A 20165-nucleotide genomic window follows, 5' to 3' on the forward strand; every position below is an offset into this window, starting at 1 on the left:
TATGAGGAAAATGATTTACATTTGCATTCTATGGATTTACATACCACCATTATCCAGAGTAACTTGCAATTAACCGAAACAGCAGAACATAATTTGTATGAATATAAATGTGAATAGAAGTTAAAGTGTGTGCGTGTGTGTGTGTGTGTGTGTGTATGTGTGGGAATGTGTGTGTGTGAGTGAGGGAGGGAGGGAGGGAGAGAAACAGAGAGCTTGAGGCCGAGGGCAGAACCCACTAGGACATCCCTCTATGTCCTGTTTTTACACATTCGCTGCTAATGAGACAAGAACTCGCTTCCAGTCAAATCCTAAATACAGTTAAAGAAACAACAAATATCTGCTGAACTGACTCAAAGAAGCATCATGGAGTGAAATATGTTCATACCTAGTTTTGGAATTATTTATCATCGCATGCATAATATTTTATTCAACTATATTGATATCAAAATGAAATAATACAGCTTCTATATACTGAGAGAATAATTTTTTTCCTGAAGACCAAGCTATAAAAAACAGCTGTTGTGAAGCTTCCGAACTGAAGAATTAGTCTCGAACAAGAAAACAATTGAAAATACTTTTCGAACTTATAAACATTAAAAGAGTTCAAATCAATCTCTGAGGGGAAGTCACGACTAAATTGGAATTTGCCAAATCAGAAACTTCTGAGGACAAATAACACTTTGTCTCAACTTTCTCAACAAGATTTTGCACCCATCAGTGTTCTCTAAAGCTCTCACAACATGTCATTGTTGCTTCCCGACAATTTACTAAAAGTGTGTCTCTTCTGACACAAAACCCCATAATGCAATAGCTGTGTTGCCCTATTTTGTTTTGGGGTCTTTAAAGCAGAATAAAGGCATGAAACTGTAACTGGCGGCAAAAGTAAAAAAAAATCGGCATTCACAGAGGAAGAGGAAAAAGAAACAACATCACTCGCTTGAAAAAACATTATTATTACAGACAGCAGGGTGCCAGCCGTTCTAGCTCAAGGACATGCAAGGCAAAAAAAAGAAGAAACTTCACATCAAATAGGTAAATAGAGACATATTTACTGTGCAGAAGAACCAGAAAGTGATGTGCTAGAAATGGATTAATCATGCCTTCCATTCCCTCTTATTCCTGCTTACTGTAAAAATACTTCTTTTGCTATCTCTTTCCATCAGGACATGGACCTGCATAGCACCCCGGCCCCGTGGATAGAAGGTGACAAGCTATTTAACACTTTGTGTCATGGCCCTGCCTTGAACTGTGTCCTCAGGCGAAAAGCTGCTTAGCCATTTTTCTTATTTACTTCTCAGCCGACCCTCCCCCCTCCCTCACCCTCCCTCCACTTGCATTCTCCCTCCAAACACAAACAAAATAAGGTTGTGTTGCCAACTCTCAAATGCGATCAAACCCAGCCGCGGTTAAAAGGCTTAGGTTAATCTGATTTTCTCTGTGGTTCCACGGAAAGCCCGACCCGAGCCAGGGAGGCTGACACTCCATAAAAGAGACTGGGTGATAACACGGCGCACAACCGGAGACAATGGAGCGCTCCTCATTAGCTCCGTAAACCGGGGGTTGATCTGACATATTAAGAGCGTGTCAGTGAAGGCTACGCGTGAGCAGCATGTGTGTGGGTGTGTGTTTACATGTCTTCGTTTCATTGTAGTGACTGCGAGAACAGCGATGCACGGCTGTAATTATGATATGATCTGAACAGGGAAAGCAAAAGGCATAATGTATCTGTATTTTAGACGGCTAGATAGATGGATAGATGGATAGATAGATTACACATTCATGGATTGATGGATACATGATAGATGGATGGACAGATAGATAGATAGATAGATAGATAGATAGATAGATAGATAGATAGATAGATAGATAGATAGATAGATAGATAGATAGATAGATAGATAGATAGATAGATAGATAGATAGATAGATAGATAGATAGATAGATGGATGGATGGATAGATAGATTACACATTCATGGATTGATAGATACATGATAGATGGATGGATAGATAGATAGATAGATAGATAGATGACACATTCATGGCTTGATAGAAACACGATAGATAGATAGATAGATAGATAGATGGATGGATGGATGGATGGATGGATGGATAGACAGATAGACAGACATATAGATAGACAGATAGATAGATAGATCTATAGATAGATAGATTACACATTCATGGATTGATAGATACATGATAGATGGATAGATAGATAGATAGATGGATAGATGGATAGATGGATAGATGGATAGATAGATTACACATTCATGGCTTGATAGATACACGATAGATAGATAGATGGATGGATGGATGGATAGACAGACAGACAGACAGACAGACAGACAGACAGACAGACAGACAGACAGACAGATGTGAAACTTAAAATAGCAGCAATAACAATTTTCCAACTTCAGATTTTCGTTCAATAACAGTAAGATAAAGTGAGCAAAGTGCACAACCACACACACACACACACACACCACACTCAGACACACACACAAACACACACACACACACGCAAAGGAGGGCAGACCCACCAGTGCTTGACGTCTATTGCAGGTGAAAGCAAAATGGACTTAATTATACCTATTTCCAAGAGCCGTTGCCCTGTATCCAAGTTTCCAAATTGATGAAAAACATTCTGGTGAGACTAAATTGAAACAAAATTGAAGCTCATTTTACACGTAAACATCTGTTGGCCGATGCTCGTGCCTCTGGTTTACTCCTTTGGCGGCTTATTTGACTGAATAGATAAGTGCATCCTGGGAAGCAGAAGACATCAAAGTGCTTTAACATGTCAGGCAACGTTCCTCTGCATCAACAGAACATACTTTTGACTTCTCCCTTTATATTGTAAACTAACAGAGCCCCATACAAAATCTGACAATATTCTAGCAATGTTCTAACTTTACAATTAATTGGAAGCCCCTCATATGTATTTATTTTTTATGTCTGACAGTTAAATTGTCGGCAGAGCTAAAGAACCCAAAACAGATCATTTCAGTTTAGTCTTTGCTGCTCTAGACTATTTTCAGTTCCCTTCCGAGCAGTCAGCTCGTGAAAAGGAATAGTTAAAACAGATTAAAAACAATAATTGGTTGCACCAGTATTTGTTCGTTGAAGATATTCTTTCAATGTGATCTTACGTTGGCTTTATCTTCTGCTTTACCCTGATTTCAGATTGTTTTTCACTGTCTGATGCTTTTACAAATTTCACTGTTTATTGGAACCAAACAAATATATTGTTGGATATAAACAAGTAACGTGTGATAAGCCTGTAGCTCAGGATCGGTCTCAGGAGAAACCTTAAAACAAACCTTCAAACAAATATGTCTGCACATAACTTTATATTACTTTCATAGTAAACATGCACATGTTGGCAGCACGGAGCCTTAATGTAGATCAGTGTGTGAGTATGAAGGACGTGCTTGCTGGTGTGTGTGTGTGTGTTTGTGTGTGTGTGTGTGTGTGAGTGTATGACTAAAGTTACAGAGATCAACTTTGTTCTGTAAAAAATATTCAAATCTCTCTGTTGATGTATCAATGACATTGATTCCTAACGACTGTGTGATATAATCTACTTTGTGTCACCTTCCTCCAACGCATGTCTTTCCAAAAAGAATTGTGTGCTGTTGTTTTCAAGACAAAGAAACAAGCCAAACGCTCGGTTGAATATCTGATGTGGCCAAATTGCTCTGATTGGGTAGTAGCCAGGCAACTCAATTACCCCTCAAGAGACCTGAGGGTATTAAACAAGTGTTGATTGACAGGCCCTCTGATTTGTATCGTGAATCTAAATCTCAGGTATTGACAGGGAGCAATTCAGCGGCGTTACACTTTCTTCTGATTGCAAAACAATTTTTTGGTCCGGTGCAGTGAAAGTTGTCAGTGTTTAAATGTTTATTGCTCTCTCTGCAATGGAAAAAAAACATCTATCACATACAAGTAAATCATTAGTCAATTAATTCACGTGGAAGGCCAAGGTCTGAATGAAAAGCCCTTAGCTGTGAATCAGTGGAGAAACGCTCAAATACCAGCTCAACGCACTGAATTTTTAAATTTATTTTATTTTATTTTATTCTATTGTATTGTTTTTTATTGTAATCAAATATACCTGCTGCTATGACGATTTAATTTCCCTTCGGGGATGAATAAAGTAATCTATCTATCTATCTATCTATCTATCTATCTATCTATCTATCTATCTATCTATCTATCTATCTATCTATCATCCGATTCAAAACATTTTCTACACAACTCACACTCACATTATCCAAAGGTAAAGAAGCAGTGACTAACAACAACAAGTGGAAACCAGTTTTTAAGATGTTATTCTGAAAACAACCACCTTCATGCCCTCCAGTGGTTACCCCTCCAGGCTGAAAATGAGCGTTAGAAAGCCTTTGACCCGGGGCTAACACGTTTTCATTCAATCTCAGCAGGCGTCCCAGACAGCGCTCAGACCAACAACATACAAACAAAGGAGAGTCGATGGAGAAGAGACGAGACTTGAGCTCCAAAATTCAAGAGCATTCGAGGTAGAAAGAGAAAGAATGAAAATGAACCGATTTCGTACAGATGTTTCCCTTGTAGACCCCCCCGCTCATGAAAACAGAACACAGGGATGGATGGAGACGGACTCACAGACAGCACAACTCTTATATTGTCATGAAGGTACTTTGAAATGTCTTCCTTTGGTTTCTAACTGAAGTCTGAAATATTTCAGGGCTAATGAGAGCGTTAAGAGAAAAAACTTTCTGTTACATTGCCGCGAGTCAGCAGTGATCTTTCTGCCGGGAGACTAATCATCTGCGTGTGATTAGGAGCTGAAGGTTAATGTGAGCTCCTGCAGATGGGCGAGGGAATGAAGTGAGAGAGATAAGACCAGACAATGTTGGAGAGCGGCACCGGTGGGCGGCGTTGGAGAGGCACAGGGGGGCAATAAGTGGTTAAGAGTCTGTCGATCAGGAGGAGGAGGGGGGGGGGGGGGCTCGTTACACATGTAAATGCAGCTTCCAGCATGGAGGCCCCACTTTAAAGCCTCACTTTCTCTAATTATTCCTTTGCTTTGCACATGATAATAGGGTCTAACTTTGCTCAGGGCCGGCTGAATATGTAAGTAGAATAAAACACCCTAATGACTTTGCCCATTTTTAATGGTGATCGGTGGACTCCTGCCGCCTTTTGTCCTGAAATTGATTAAACGTATAATGCCCATTGTTTATTTGGTGAGGACTATTGATGGACGATTTAATGTTGATTAATTAATTGAATCTACGACACTCTGTTGCAGCCGCTGATTGACTTTTTGATAAGATAAGATAATATAACATGAGACTTTATTGATCCACATGCTACAGCAGAATGAGGTCGACAAGAGAATGCAAATTATAAAAACATTGGAATAAAAATGAATAGATATAAAAATACAAAATATGTAGATAATATAAGCCTTTCACGACAAGAATATTGCTTGTATTGACATGTTATTGACAGTGGCAGAGGAAGACGGCACCATTATGTAAATCTGTATTTGTATAATGTAGTATATGGTATAAGAAGATATTGAGATAGACGTGTCAATATAGATTAGACTGTATTTATCGGGAGATATTGTATAGAAAAAGAGTATAAGCGATTTTTGTGTGCCATTGTTGAAAAGGTACAAAACTACCTGAAATAGAACTTCATTTCTCTGACTCAGAAATGCAGAGACAAAGATGCATTTGAAAGTGAAATGGCATCCAGACAAGAAAACGCCGCCTCCATTCAAATGTAAAATTGAGTTTCAAGAAACAAAATTCTGACAAATCAGTGTTGAACTCTGTCACAAAATAACCCTGCTGACGTTCAGTCCTTTACTCCTCAGTCCTTCCATGTGTGTGATATTATAGATTCACCTCTTCCAGAGTATTTAGTTGTACTCTCATGATTCTTATTGATGAATGTGTCGCAGGGCGAAGTTGATCTTATGAAAAATAATGCAGACGTCAATCAACTTGTATAATATCCATGCAGGTTATAAATAAATCAATAAGTGCCACTCATGTAAAGAAAGGACTGAACACACACTGCTAACTGGGACTTGTCAGTCTAAGTCACATGTTGTCACAGAAGAAAGGACACTGAGCCCAGTTTCTGATTATCATTGATCTCAACCGTTTCTAAATAAGATTTCCAGTGACGACAGACGTCAGATTGAAGTTTGCTCCTTGATTGAGTGACTCACTGAAGATTCATTCTTTTTATAGAATATATAAGATCACATTGTTGATGTTGATTTATCATATAAACCTCCCATCCTTTATATCTGGGTGTGAGGTGCATTAGGAGATATATTTATGCCCAGTATGAACAGGAGAAATGATTATAGCGAGCAGGAACTGTGATGTACTTTAAGTAACCTGACTATTGCTTTTATTAACAGTAATTTTACTCTTTCAGTTGGAGACACAATAAAACCATCAAATATATTTACATTTCTCTCCGTGAACTTTTTAATGTATGGATACTCAAACAATGTGTAAATAGATTTGCAAATGATCTCTCAAATGCCTTGTTAGTGATAATGATTTAACGTGAAAAGTGCATTAACTGCTTGTTAATCTACTGCTGTGATTAATGTGTACGACTCAAATACAAAATTATCGATGTTCTAATATAAAATCCACCGCTGAATAGATTCCAGCTCACTTCATATCCATAATTAGCCTTGTTTTTTTTTTTATGTATATTTCTAAATGTGCTGTGCTCAGTGCTGTGTGGGCTGTGTGCTGTTTTCGGTACTGGCCTTTGAAACAGAAGTAATATCTGTTTTTCAGCATCGCAACCAGTCAGTAATTATTTCATTATGTCCAAAAAACATGTTGTGTAACATCTAAATGTGTCCTCTGGTACAACAGTGATTTCAAGTGCCCTGACTACTGTGTTCATGAAAAACTGTGCAGCCACAGGAACTTGATCACCGCATTTATCTTTAACTTGTTGCTCAACAGAATTGTAATTTCAAGTCAGACTTCATGGAGGTATAGGTCACATAGAAAACCTTACCTGTCCTGGTTTGACGTCCTCACATATCGAGGCTTCGTATGGTGTGGCCAGCTCGGGAGGATTGTCGTTGACGTCCAGGATCCGAATGCTCACTGCTGAGTGGGAGGCCATGGTGTGGTTATCTGCAGGAGGGACACAATAAAATTAATACAATTAAGCTGTGGCAGATGCACAGCGGATGTTAAGATACGATACATTTATTGATCCCAAACACATGACATGCAGGGTAGGGAAATTTGTCTTCTGCTTTTGTCCCATCTGTTGAACATCACAGGACACACAGAGCAGTGGGCAGCCATGCACAGCGCCCGGGGAGCAGATGTTGGGGGAGTAAGGTGCCTTGCTCAGGGGCTCTTAGACAGTGGGGGTAGGGAAAGTGCTCTTTGGACTTTGGAACAGATCCAGCGACCTTCCAGTCTGATGTCCATAACTTTCGGCCCATAGTCCAATTATTTTGCCACTAGTCCACCGCCTCTCCGCCGAGGAATCCCTTCCAGGCTGGATTCTGTGCGTCAAAACCAGTGAGCTTCTGACAAGGTGGACTGAATAAAATCAGAGTGTAGTTTATCTGGAGTATAGTGGTTAGATAAAGTAGGGGTACGACACATGCACACTAGGGCTTGACAACTGAAATGACTGAAGGTTCTGAAGTCACAGCCTGTACACGCTCAAGACTTTCTCACCTGCATCGAACACTACAGATATATATATTTACTTCAATCTGTACCACTGTCTACACAGGCTTAAAAAACGACCCGTGCTTCATTCGTTATTTACACACACGACTGCCCATGTGGATTTTTTAAATTTCGAGCCAATTTTCTGCAGATTAACTGTTTGTACGTAACAACAGGGATCGAGTAATAAGCTTCGAGCTCTGCCAAGATGCAAATGACCGCCCAGCAGTCCGAGAGCCGAACAGATCAGGTGTGGACGTGCACGGCAGCTGCTGCTCGCCTGCCGCTGACCTGCTGGTTTAGCCATTAGCGGCCGGGGGCTTACACGAGGCGTAAGAGGCGTCATCCTCTGCCTTCTTTATGAGTGAGGGGCGAAACGCTGATGGATGCCATTTTTTCCACGAGGAAGCAGACGCCGCTGACGGGTTTTAATGTAATGTCTCCTCAAAATTGCGCCAATTACCTGAATAACACTTTCTGGCAGCAGTGGGTGACGTGGAAATGGCAGCGAGGAATCCATTTCTGTCTCCGGGTTCTCACAAGCCGATAATGACACTACAGTGTAGGACTGTTTAATAGTCGGGGAGCAAGAGGCACACCTCAGCAGGGTGATAATCACAAATAACAGCTTTTGAACAAAATTGCAAATGCAGTGCTGTAATTTGACGTCTCGCAGCCGTTTCTAAACGGATAAAACAGGAGGAATAACACCGCGATGCACTCTCGAGACATTTCCTTAATGTGCCAGAATGTAAACGTGGGAGTGGAAGAGAAGATTATATAATTAGTACAATGAGAAAACCACTTTAACTTAGCTCGACTTCTTGAATCTTAATCCGCCATTCTTAATCGTGTGATAATGTCTGACTTACTTTCCATTTTACTCATAAACCACTATGTACAGAGCAGACGGGAGCCCGAGGCCCCGAGTGCATCTTTCTATGTGTCTGCACCAATGTGAGTTAGAGAGAGGGATAGAAGAGAGAGAGAGAGAGAGAGAGAGAGCATTATCACAGTGTTAAATGTGTGATGTGGTGGCTTCAAGTGTTGGTCTGGATATCCTGGTTAATTAGAGTACACAGCTTATGAATAAATGAGTACGCGCATCTGTCACCACCCAGTTTACACATCGGAGTGGCACCCTACAGACGAGGCAGCAACATGCAGCCGCTCGCCAACACCCACCGACTAGAGGGGAAAAAAAAACACACATAAATCCTCGCAGTTAAAAAGAACTCCACTGAAGGATGGAAATTGTAGTAATTATGTAAACACAGCGGAAGTTAAATCACTCTTCAGAATGAGCACCGTCACATCGACTGACACACGGTCACTACCGATTAAACAATCTAGATGTTAAGTGATGCCAGGTTAGAATTTGCAATTCTTAATGAATTGCGGAAAAGCCTTGAATCTATTGAATCGACAGACCTTTGTAAACATACTTTGACGGACTGGGTAACATGATCAATGTTGGGTTCTAGTGTCAATGTGTCACGTTCTAATTAAACTGTTATTGAAGTTACCGAGTCCCCTAGGACGTCAGTAAATGTGATACAACCCGGTCAGTTGTCTCAGCGACCTATGACAGTGATTTGTGTGAGTCAGCATAACCGTGATGGGCAGAGTAGAGGACAGTTGTTAGTGTCCCTGCTGGTTCGTGAGCAGATGTTACCCTGCAGCTGGATGGTAGCACGGAGTTCACACTGTAACCAGGCAGGATCTGGTGTTTTGGCATTGGATAAAAGAAGAGTCGGCGAATCCGGTTGACGCCTTTGACTGAGGGACTCTACAATATTTCCTCTGAACCGAAAAGTTCAAAGCCCAAATAACCACGGTGCGTCTGAGCTAAATGCTCAAACAACAAGTTAATACAAGTGGGCTGTCCCAGTCACAAAGGTATGAATACATGTAGGCAACTGCAATGCAGCTACTTGGATATTTTAGAGAAACATTATTGTTACAGTTAACATTGGGAAAAGAGCAGCTTCATTGTTGAAATACACAAATAATTTCTTGTTTGGACAGTTGAATACATCTGGTTTGCCAATAAGCAAATTTTAAATCGACCATCAACCTTCAGAAAATCACCTGCATCATTCTAAGAGGTCACTGAACTCCAACCTGATACTTTACAATGGGATAGTAATGTTCCTGGAGACTGGTTCCTCATGACTTCTGAATTATTTTGCTCACCAATGTCACCAATGTGTATCAATAATTACTTTCCCCTCTTATTTGTCCTCACAGCATTTTTCTTTTTTTATATTTCTATCCTATAACGTAGATCTCAAGACCCGAGGAGGTGATGTGTTGGCTTGAATTGATTGACCTCCCCCTGCACACTCATTCATGCCTATGAGGCACCATTTCTATGATTTTCTTCCCTTTATGAGCAGAAGTGACGGCAGATGTCGACAGCTGACGGAGGCGGGCCACAGGCGGGAGAGAAGAACAAGACGAGGTTTACCAGAGAGAGCAATTCAAAGCGATGATCATCAGACTGTGGCGGACGAGCTCTCTCCCTCGCTCACCACACAGCTCCGTCCAGCAGTGGCACAGCAGCTAATGAGAATGCCGGTCTCAACTAATAGCATAATCCTCACATCAATGCTGGGTAGTAATTGACTGCTTTTTTTTGCTGGAGCAGCAAGAACATAAATGTACAGAGAGCTCCACAGCAGCCAGATATCTCTCTTCTTCTTCTTCTTCTTCTAATTCCGTCTTCACATTATGCCGCCGTCTCCGCTGTGCCAGAATGAGAACCAGCAATCACGAGAATGCTGCACATTTTTACATTTCAGTTCCCAGAATTGAAAACAGATGAAACAATGTGAGGATGCCCCCCCCCCACCACCCACCCTTCCTGCCCATTGAAAAACTCTCTCCATGGGGAAAAAAAAGGAGTTATTCAGTGAGACAGGTTCAATCATCTGGACCAAGTGGCGCTGTTCTAAATCTGTCTTCAGATAGAGAAGGAGAATAAAAAGGATTTCAACAGATTATTGGCACGCTCGGCATCTGTGAGGCGCACACCAGCTGTTGCAAATCCTTCAGAATGACTAGAGTAGATCTTTCAGGCACTGAATTACACTGACACAACTTCAGGGAAGACACAGAGAGAGAGTGTGCGCGCATGTCTTTGCATGCATCCGTGTGTGGGTCGGTTTGTGTCGGGGGTGTCATGCTGCTTGTGACCGAACGGCTCATCCTCTTTCGCCGGAGGAAAGAGTTTGGTATAAAATGTCACTTTTGGCAGGAGGGGGGGAAATGGAAACGCAGCTGTAGTCAACAGTGTCTGCTTCTGGCCTCTTTCCTGAGCCGGAGGCCCAGCCATGAAGTCGCAGGGGCTCCGAAGTGTTACGCTCGTTTGTCTTCAACTGCATATTGTTCCCAAAATTACACAGATTTACCAGCGTCTGACCAAAATGACTTTCATTGTATTTTGTGTGTTTAAGAAGCAAGAGGCTGTAAACAACCAGCACAGCGAGTTTCAAGTGTTTTCACTCTGAATTGTTAATGTAGCATTCTGGAAAATTGGGCAAATTGTATGTTGCGTGCTTTATGAAAAAATAAACATTTCAACAATTACCCTTTTATCAAAGACAAAAAATGTCCACAAAAGCTCAAAGGAGCTGCTGCTGATTTATGCTCTTATCTGTGGCTGCCCTCAAACAAGGTAACAGGGGAGAAAAGAGCTCAGTCCCCCGGCTTCCATGCACAATGAGAGCCACTCATTTTCATCACAATAGTCAGCCAGCACATGTAACAAAAAATAATATTCACCACTATAAAGATTGAACAGGCTTATCATCTGGGAATACACAAATATCTGATAAACCAAGGATAATATAATCGAAATACGCCTCAAAACAGATTCTCTGTGTCGGCTGCTTTACATTTATTTCCATGACAAAGAAAACAACAACCTTGTAGGACAAAACCGATGCAAACAACAATCTTGACAAAGCCATCAGGGCAGATAAGTGATGTTTGCTCTGTGATAACACTTTTGCAGAGAAATGATGCACACTTATTTATGATTTCACATTCGACCTCATCTGAATGCATATTAAGTTGTGAAATTGTGTGACATAGTCTTCAGTGTGTGACATGATTTAGGTTTGTGTCATTTCTTTTGTCGCTGTGATCCTTAAGCAGAAGCCTTCCACATTAGCTTCAGGGACAGTTCGGGTACAAAGTGGCAAGTTGTGATGATTCTGGCGACAAGACTCTTTTACGCCATTTTCAGATATTCCTTTTACATATGAGAGCATTTAGGTGAGGATTGGACATAACGTTTAAAAGTCGGCTGTAGAAGTCACATGTTTTTATTTACAGCACATCAATTATTATAAAGCTCTCAAATCTCATTGTCTCCAAAATCTTAACCAGTGTCCTGTGTGTGTGTAAGGCCTTCTTCTTTCATCCTGAGATATTTCTATTCCTCTTTGTTTCAGTTTCATGTCCGTTGTGTGTTAGAAACGTGATCAACAACCCCAACTCGCTCTCTCGGAATTCTCCAGAAATGGTCACGCCATTTTCTCACATGGGCTCGCTAGGAAAAACTAAATTCTTGAGTCAGGAGACAACTGCAGGTCTGTAAACTGCATTAATCTATCTGCTCCCCTGTGATATCCACACAGTCTCGATAAGTCACGAGTGAGGCTCCGTTTTGTTCACTGTAATCGCATCTCGTAAGAAGAGTCTGTTTTTGTCAGCTTCACTCCCGTAAAGCGTGTTTGATGCCGTCAGAGCCGCCGTCTTCAGAGAGGATATTAACAACGTACTTGGTTTGAAAACTGAGAAATGTGTCACGGTGACACTTTCCTTGTGAATACATTTCCCAAACCTCTAAAATCAGACTCTGTTTCGAATTCCTGCTGACTCCACTTCTTTACTAACTGGAGGACGACAGGGCCGACTGCCTGTGGAGGAGTTCTCTGAGAAGAACTCCAAATTAATCCGAGCTCCTCAAAAAATGTTTCTTCATTCTTCGCTGCTGCTTCTTTTTCTGAGTTCTCAAGTGTTTTTGGAGACAAGTCGAGTGAGGAATTAGAACCACTTTCAATTACGTCAAGGGGAAATTTGATTTATTCCTATCATCAATGTAATCAAGAGATGTTATTTCTTAAGATTTAAGTTAGTCATTGCCTCCCCCATTAGCCAATAGCAACCCTCTTAACCTGCCAGTGAGAGTATTTGTGTGCCGACACGTTTGGAGTGACGCACAATCTGTCAAAATGAGTATTGAGGGTAACCGGTGTGATTATGAAGATGCTGCACTGCAGTAATGGATGTGTCGAGTTTGTGTTTCATTAAAATTCACTGAGTGGGGTAAGATTCATCAATGAACAGGTAATGAAGCAAGTGACCAAAAGTAGACTTTATATCTATCCCAGCGGAGGCAACTAATCTATAAAAAACATCATAAAAAATACACCCAAAAAAGTTTAAATAACCCTGATGACAGTGGTGAGTGTCTGAGGATCCATTTATACAATAATTTGGGAGCAATACAACAACTTAATAACTCCCACAAGCACTTAGTACCATACACGATGCACGACTGCTATTTGACAGATCAGTTATAAACTTACCTAGTGTAGGAAAACACATCAGTGTTCAGGATCTCCTCCTGCTCCACAACTACAGAGACAACCGAGCGTAACAGTGGCCACTCACTTTTTAGAATGGCTCTGGGTCCCCGGAAGAAAATATCCTGTTTATTTTCCCTTTTGCTGTTTCAGAAGATCCTAAGAATGAGAGTTTGAAGCCTGGAAGCAGGCCGACCAGCAACTAGACGAAACGTGACAATAAACCATTCATTTGAAACTAAAAATATTGGAACACTGAAAATAGGGCAAAGGTACAAATATAACTATCCTAAGTGAAGAAAGTACGCATCTTATAAACCATTCCAAATTATCCCTTTCCGAGCCTCTTCTGAAATACTATAGGGTATTTCTTTCCTGTTGTTATAGCGTTTCGTATTGTATCATAACCTAAAGTAGTAACACGTTCCAGTCATGTCCGATTGTAGTCGGTCATAGCCAACGTGATGTTCATAGTTGTGGTAAACACTCCCATGGTAACATCGAGCGCCACTAGTCAAAGACATTGGCTCGACACATGAGGATTGTGGGTAGTGTAGTTCTTCTCCTTGCCATCGCACATAAAACACGTTTTTCTTCCAGTCTTGTGGCTCCTACAGGAGAATATGAGACTGTTTCACAATGTCACTGCTTGTGGTTAGTCTACCTTGGATAGTTGTCCTGTTGAGGCCCATAATCAAAATCTCTATTCAATAGGCGAATGGGATTTCTACTTCTACAAACACGCAGTAGAGCTCTATGTTCACTGGTGAGAGATTCAGAAAAACAGAAAAATGTCAGCCAGGTCAAAACCTCTGCTCTTTGATTACACATTATTATGTTTCCCTGGCCTCATTGACATTTGCACTGCGCTTGCATCTAAATTAACCTTCTGAGCAGAGCACTGTCGACCCTCTGTGGTGCAGGATTTGAGAAAAATAATTATTTGCGTCCTCTGAACTAGATTTTGTTTGCAAATGTCCTCCCATTTCGACTTCTAGCTTAACACGACACATCTTCTACTCCACAAACGGGTCGGGCCTTTTCCCATCTGCTCTTCGGTATGCATTTGTTTGTCATAGAAAACTTATTCTGTGGAAAATGTCGTCCCCGCAACAGTGCAAGAGATAAAGACTTTTCGAACTTCATCGGTATCTTTTTACCCTCAGGGTGATGCGTGTGCCCCCCCCCACCTGTCTCGGTAAAAAAAATCAGTTTTGCGAGGTGATATCATACTTGCTATCAGTTCTCGAAAAATGATGTGTCACTCCGGCTTACCCTGATATGTTTCTATGGAGAAGCCTGTCAGGAAGTACGAGTACCCTGGCTGGTGAGGGGTCAGTTAAATACTTCTCCTGTACCATAGAGCTTATGTGTTCTCTGGAAAGGAGACGAATACTACTGGTGTCCTCTTGTGCACCGACAATGTATGCAGGAAGAAATGCAAGCCTTTTTTTTTTTTTTTATAAACGTGCTGTGTGTGCATGTGCTTGTATCATCCTCGCGGAGCCACCAGACACACGAGCGGAACGTGTTGTGTGTTTCTTGCAGTTCTGTGTCTGCGGTTAATCCCGGGGCGCCGACATGAAGAGCTGTCGGGGAAGCTGTTGTCACTTGTCCGCTGCTGATGCGCTGCGGCAACGCTACAGTTCAGAGGTCGGTAATGGACTCGGGGAATGATTAAGGTTTGTGCTGCAAAACTCTGGGTTTTCACAATGTGCTCAGACAAGTTGACCTTGTGGCTCTCCAGCCGTAATGAGCACAGAGACCCGACAAAATAAATAAATAATATCCAAACCATTGTGGAGAAAATGAGGTTCTTTCTTAAAATACTCCAGCAAGCTCCTTCACAATATGCATCCTAACTGCACCCCCGCTCCGACCTCTCTTATGGGCCTTTTTTTCTCCTTTTCTTTTCTATCTCCGCCTCCTGTCTGTGCATCTGCAGCTCTCGGGACTCCGGTAGCTACCAGGTGATAAAGAACCACCGCGGATGGGAATCCTCACGGTGCTGACCACGGACTCTGTCACTGCGGATGCTTTAACTGGAAGGCAATGTGAGAGGCTTTATCTGTCAAGTCCAGGCATGTGTTTATGTCTGATATTGGAAGGGGGGGCTAGGGACGCTTTAAATGTTCAATTAACATTAAAATGTGCCTATGACATAATGCCAAGCACAAAGAAGCCGAGCACAAAAGAGCCCAAATTGCTCTGGGAATTACAGCTTGAAGGAAGTAAAAAAAGAGAAAGACTCCGAAAGTCTAATTTTGTCTTGATGTTTGTGTTGGGTGAGACTGCTTACTATTCAGTTTAGGCCATATTGATTATTGCAGTAATCACAGTCTGTGGCTTTATGAGAGGGAAACAAATATGAAGACATTTTAAAATCGGCTTTGTTTATGTGCTTTGTTTTTCTGCTTCCGTCTCATGTGCGATGGTGGATACCAGTTAGATGCAGAAGGCAATCTCCCCTGCTTTCACTGCAATCCCAGACCCACTTCATCTGTGTAAGATTGAAAAAGTGTGCAATAGGCCTCCTCCCTTCTCAAGTTTACTTCTAATGATATTGTAATAACTTCCCCCCCCCCTCCCCCCCGAGTTTCCCCAAGTTATTACATTCTCCGTGTTCTTTGCTGTGACAACAGGAGCCAAAGAGATAGAAAATATATAAGCTCTGTAAGCTCGTCCTTCATTCTCAGTTATGTGTTTGTCTTCTCACCCACTTTTAACAAGATTGGTGATAAAATTGTGTTCGGATGGTATTTCCCCACCTGGTATCGGAAAAATGACGAATCAAGAGCAGTGACGACTACTACTCAAGACGATAATGGCCGTGATGGGTTGACAGAATAAATAAAAACTGGCTCAGTGATCCGATTTTCCATATTTCGCGTGTTGATAGATAGAGATTCAAGAAAAGATGAATCAATCTGAAGAACAAAAAGTCCTCTACACTTTCAGATCACGTAAAAGATCTGCATATAAATAGATATAAGCAAAGTTGGAAGAATTTTCAATGGTTGGTTCACAGACAAACAGGCACAAGTACATCCTGAAAAGAAATCTATATCCTGAGTACATTTCACTGCAATACAGAATATATTACAATGAACCTACTCCTTAGTTAGTTTAATCAGATTTCACCCCATGACTCCTCCTGTATCTTGGTCTCAGTTGCAGCTACCGACAAAGGACCTTTTTCTATAATTAGCGTTACTTTCCTCGTCTGTCTTTCTCAAAGCTAAAAGTCACAACACTCTAGAAGATGTGCTAAAAGCTTCAGGGGCTAAAGATCACAGCAGTTTAGGTTTGTCTGCCACCTCTGATCATCCCCAGGGACAAAGTGCGTCAGTCATCAGAGCCATTGTAACTTTGTTGTTTTGAACGCTGGGCTGTAAAGAGTTCAAACAATGGCAAGAAGTTTCAATTTGAACAATTTCATTCCTCATTATCGAGGTTTGTTTGTTGTGTTCGTTGGCAAACGGCTGATACATTAAAGGGGACATATTATGAAAATTCCACGTTTGCTGTGCTTTTACCCATTAATTTGGGTATCTGGCATGTCTACCGTCCCAAAAACTCTGGAAAAAAACAACTGCCGCGATTTGTTGTGGTTCCTTTATGTCAGAAACGATACGCTAGAGTTCGTTGAATGGGATTACGACCGAAAAATACGTCATAGTCTCGCTACATGGCCTTGGACCACCCCCCACCATCATCTCACCGGCTCCGGGGAGAGACGGCCCGGCTCTGTCTCCCCGGCTAGCGTTAGCTCGTCAGCTAACGCTAGCGGAGCACTCAAAACAGGTCAATCTCAGGAGGGCTGTTTTAGACAGGGTAAAAAGGTGCTGTTTTAAATGATCCTTTTGGTATTTTGACCAAAATATGTTACAGACATTTCATTAAGACCCCAAGGAACCATATCAACTGTGGTGAAATGGGCATACGATGGGTCCTTTATTTATACATGAGAGTAATATAAAATAAAATAAATCAATCAACTATTTGTTAATTCTATTCCTTTTAAATTGGTGTAATCATGATGGTGTATTCCTGCGAGGGTTTGTTTAGACTTCACGCGTACAGTGAAAATGTCAAAAACAAAACTTTGAGACACATTTAGTTTCAGATTAAATCAAATTGAAGAACCAACGTATTTTCAGCTAATAACAGAAATTCCATTGAAAATGTCACACTAGGATAATTTATCTCAAACTCTTACTCAGCAGTGTCAAGATGTGGAAACCAGCGTGATGAGCTCAATTTGAGACAAGGGGGGGCTCACCTGCTTCCACAGCCTTCACAGTGATATTGTGCCAGCCTGCCGTCTCTCGGTCCAGAATCTTGCCCAGTGTGAGGGCCCCCGAGTCCGGATCAATATGGAAGATCATCTCCTGGTCTGTGGTCCGATCGATGGAGAACCTATTACAACAGACAAGAAAAAGTGAGACGTACTATAGATGTTGAGAGACGGAGAAATACTAAGTGACAGGCAGGTGAGAGAGTGTAGAGGAATTTCAAGTTTGACGCAAATTGAGTTTCTTTTTTCATGGGGCTTTCGCAAGGACGTTAACTAATTCAACTAGGGGCTGCACTAAAGACCAACAACCTATACAGAAGGGACCTGGCTAAAGTAATTATGTTTTAAAGGCATTTAAATGAGACTTGTCACAGGATCGGTGACTTATTAGCGCAGAGTCCCTTAACTGCAAGTAGCTGCATACTGACTCTTTCTTTGCCTATTCAGAGTAGGAAAACAAGCATTAAATTTGCATTGTGTACTTAAGAGAGAAACCCACAAAAGCAGCATTCCTTCTATTGGGTACTCTGTGCTCTCAAAAGATTGGTGAGTCAACAAAAATCTGCTGAGAGGTTTCTTTGTTCTTATTCCTCATCACACGCGCAGCTGGCTTATTCATGCACACATGACTGTAAAGAGATAAAAAAAAAAAGACCATGGGCCTCATCAGCCTCTCTGACAAACTCGCCAGCCGGCGCTCCCCCGCTCTCATGAGACTACTGGTCACATGATGTAGATATAAAAGGTAACGTTAGGTGAACCATATGATTAACTGGAGGGTTATAGAAAGCACTACATGGATGGTTTCTTCATATATTTGTGTTTACATTTGTGTTTTTATTTATTTATGAATCTAAATAATTCAGTCTGTTTATGAATCACCTCTTGTATTGTTTATATGTCGTTGAGTGAGTAGATTTGGATGAACTGCCCTGAAGATAATCTGGGTTTGAAACCAATTTCTGCCTGTTTGCATGAGAATCAAATGATCCAACAATCCCTGCTGTGCCTAAGACCCTGACGTGAGGTAACATACTTCCACACAGACAAACATGCATCCACCATGTAACATGATGTAATAATTTACTCAATCAAATTAAAGCTCCCACAATAAACTTTTTTTTTTTTTTTATTCAGGCGCCTCTATGGAAACTCGTCCTATTTATTGACTTTTCCAGCCTGACTGACGTAAATCGTTGATCTTGCCTCCGAGGTAATACGTCCCAACCACAGACATTAAGAACAGTTTATAGAGAAAGAAGCCTTGATTGTCTCAATTGCTGTAGCAACTCATAAAGAGGCAGCAATATTAAAATCAGACTGTTTCATAACCAAATAAAAGCTCTTTGTCGGGGCTTTGCATGATACCATTTAGGGCAGCTACTGGATTTGACTGGATCATATTTACACCTGCTTCTAAAACTTGTTTTCAATATATTAGCTGAAAATAAAATGTATCTTCCCTGCACCAAACCTGAAATTGTTCTGTTCAGCTTCTCGTGCTATCTCTCCTTCTTTCCTAGATATTGGATTAAGACAACAGCCACAATAAATAATAAATAAAGTACAAAAATAAACCATCGCTTTCCAGTACACTACATGTCAGGTTTTAGACTGGGAGTGGAGGTTGGCATCATCCCCGTGGTTTCAGTCTTTCTCTAGTTCTTTCTCTGGTTAACACAAAAGATCTCCCACCGTCAGAATCAAACCACTTCCATCTGTGGCGCAGAAACACAAACTTGGCTGCTTCACACATGCTTTTGCCACATTGACATAATGAAGGCAAAACAGAATTGACTGTGTATTCTTTAAAACTGACAATAACCTCCTGTTGTGTATTCAACAGCATATTTTGTCAAGTGCTTCCAAAAGAAAGCTCGGTTGAATCCTTGTCTTCTGTCAGGTTTGGTGTTTATTTCAAGACAAGTTTTCAGTTTGCTTGAGCTGTCGAACAAAGTGACATTGGAGATCAGATCCATATCGCACACATTCCATATCATTACACATATCTCACAGAATATTCTTACCCTGCAGGGGGCTTAATTATGTGGACTTTAAAGTGCTATGTATTGTCAGAAGTCATGAGCTGGCTAATTTCGCTCTGTAGGTGGCTCCTCGCCAACCGCTCACCCTCCCTCGCTTCCCCTCACTCACACGTTCACACACTCAAACGCATACACACACACACTCTCAGTCATATATGCGGCCGCACGTATCGCACACACTTCCAGCTCTGGGCTGCCAAGACTTAGATGAACAACAGCGCTGCCACTGTGTTGTGCTTTATTACACCTGGATCTCTGAGCCTCATGCATTTTTAATCAAGGTAATTTGCACAGGCCCTGCGTGTGTCGGCGTGTACTCCGTCAGACGGGCCGTCTCGGGCCTTATCTGTATTCCCCTCTCACACCACAATTGCTCTTCTGGAGACGTATAAACCGCAGACCTTGGTACAGAAGATTATCAGATGATACTGTTTTTATCACTCACAGTGATCTGAGAGAAAAAAAGAGACGTACTGCACGGCTGCATTCATTGTG

The 20165-nt window shown here is 41.4% G+C and overlaps 1 protein-coding gene across 1 annotated transcript in view; it reads right to left on the bottom strand.

Moving 5' to 3' along the window:
• LOC128455592 (cadherin-22) overlaps window positions 1-20165 on the bottom strand; it is a 68475-nt gene that overhangs the window by 18706 nt on the left and 29604 nt on the right. The window contains exons 7-8 of the mRNA XM_053439271.1: window positions 17611-17747; window positions 7055-7176 (exon numbers count right to left, since the gene is read on the bottom strand). Coding sequence (XP_053295246.1) covers window positions 7055-7176; window positions 17611-17747 — 259 coding nt within the window. The remainder of the gene's footprint in view (window positions 1-7054; window positions 7177-17610; window positions 17748-20165) is intronic.

This window comes from Pleuronectes platessa, chromosome 2, assembly GCF_947347685.1.
Source record: "Pleuronectes platessa chromosome 2, fPlePla1.1, whole genome shotgun sequence".
Classification (NCBI taxonomy): Eukaryota; Metazoa; Chordata; class Actinopteri; order Pleuronectiformes; family Pleuronectidae; genus Pleuronectes; species Pleuronectes platessa.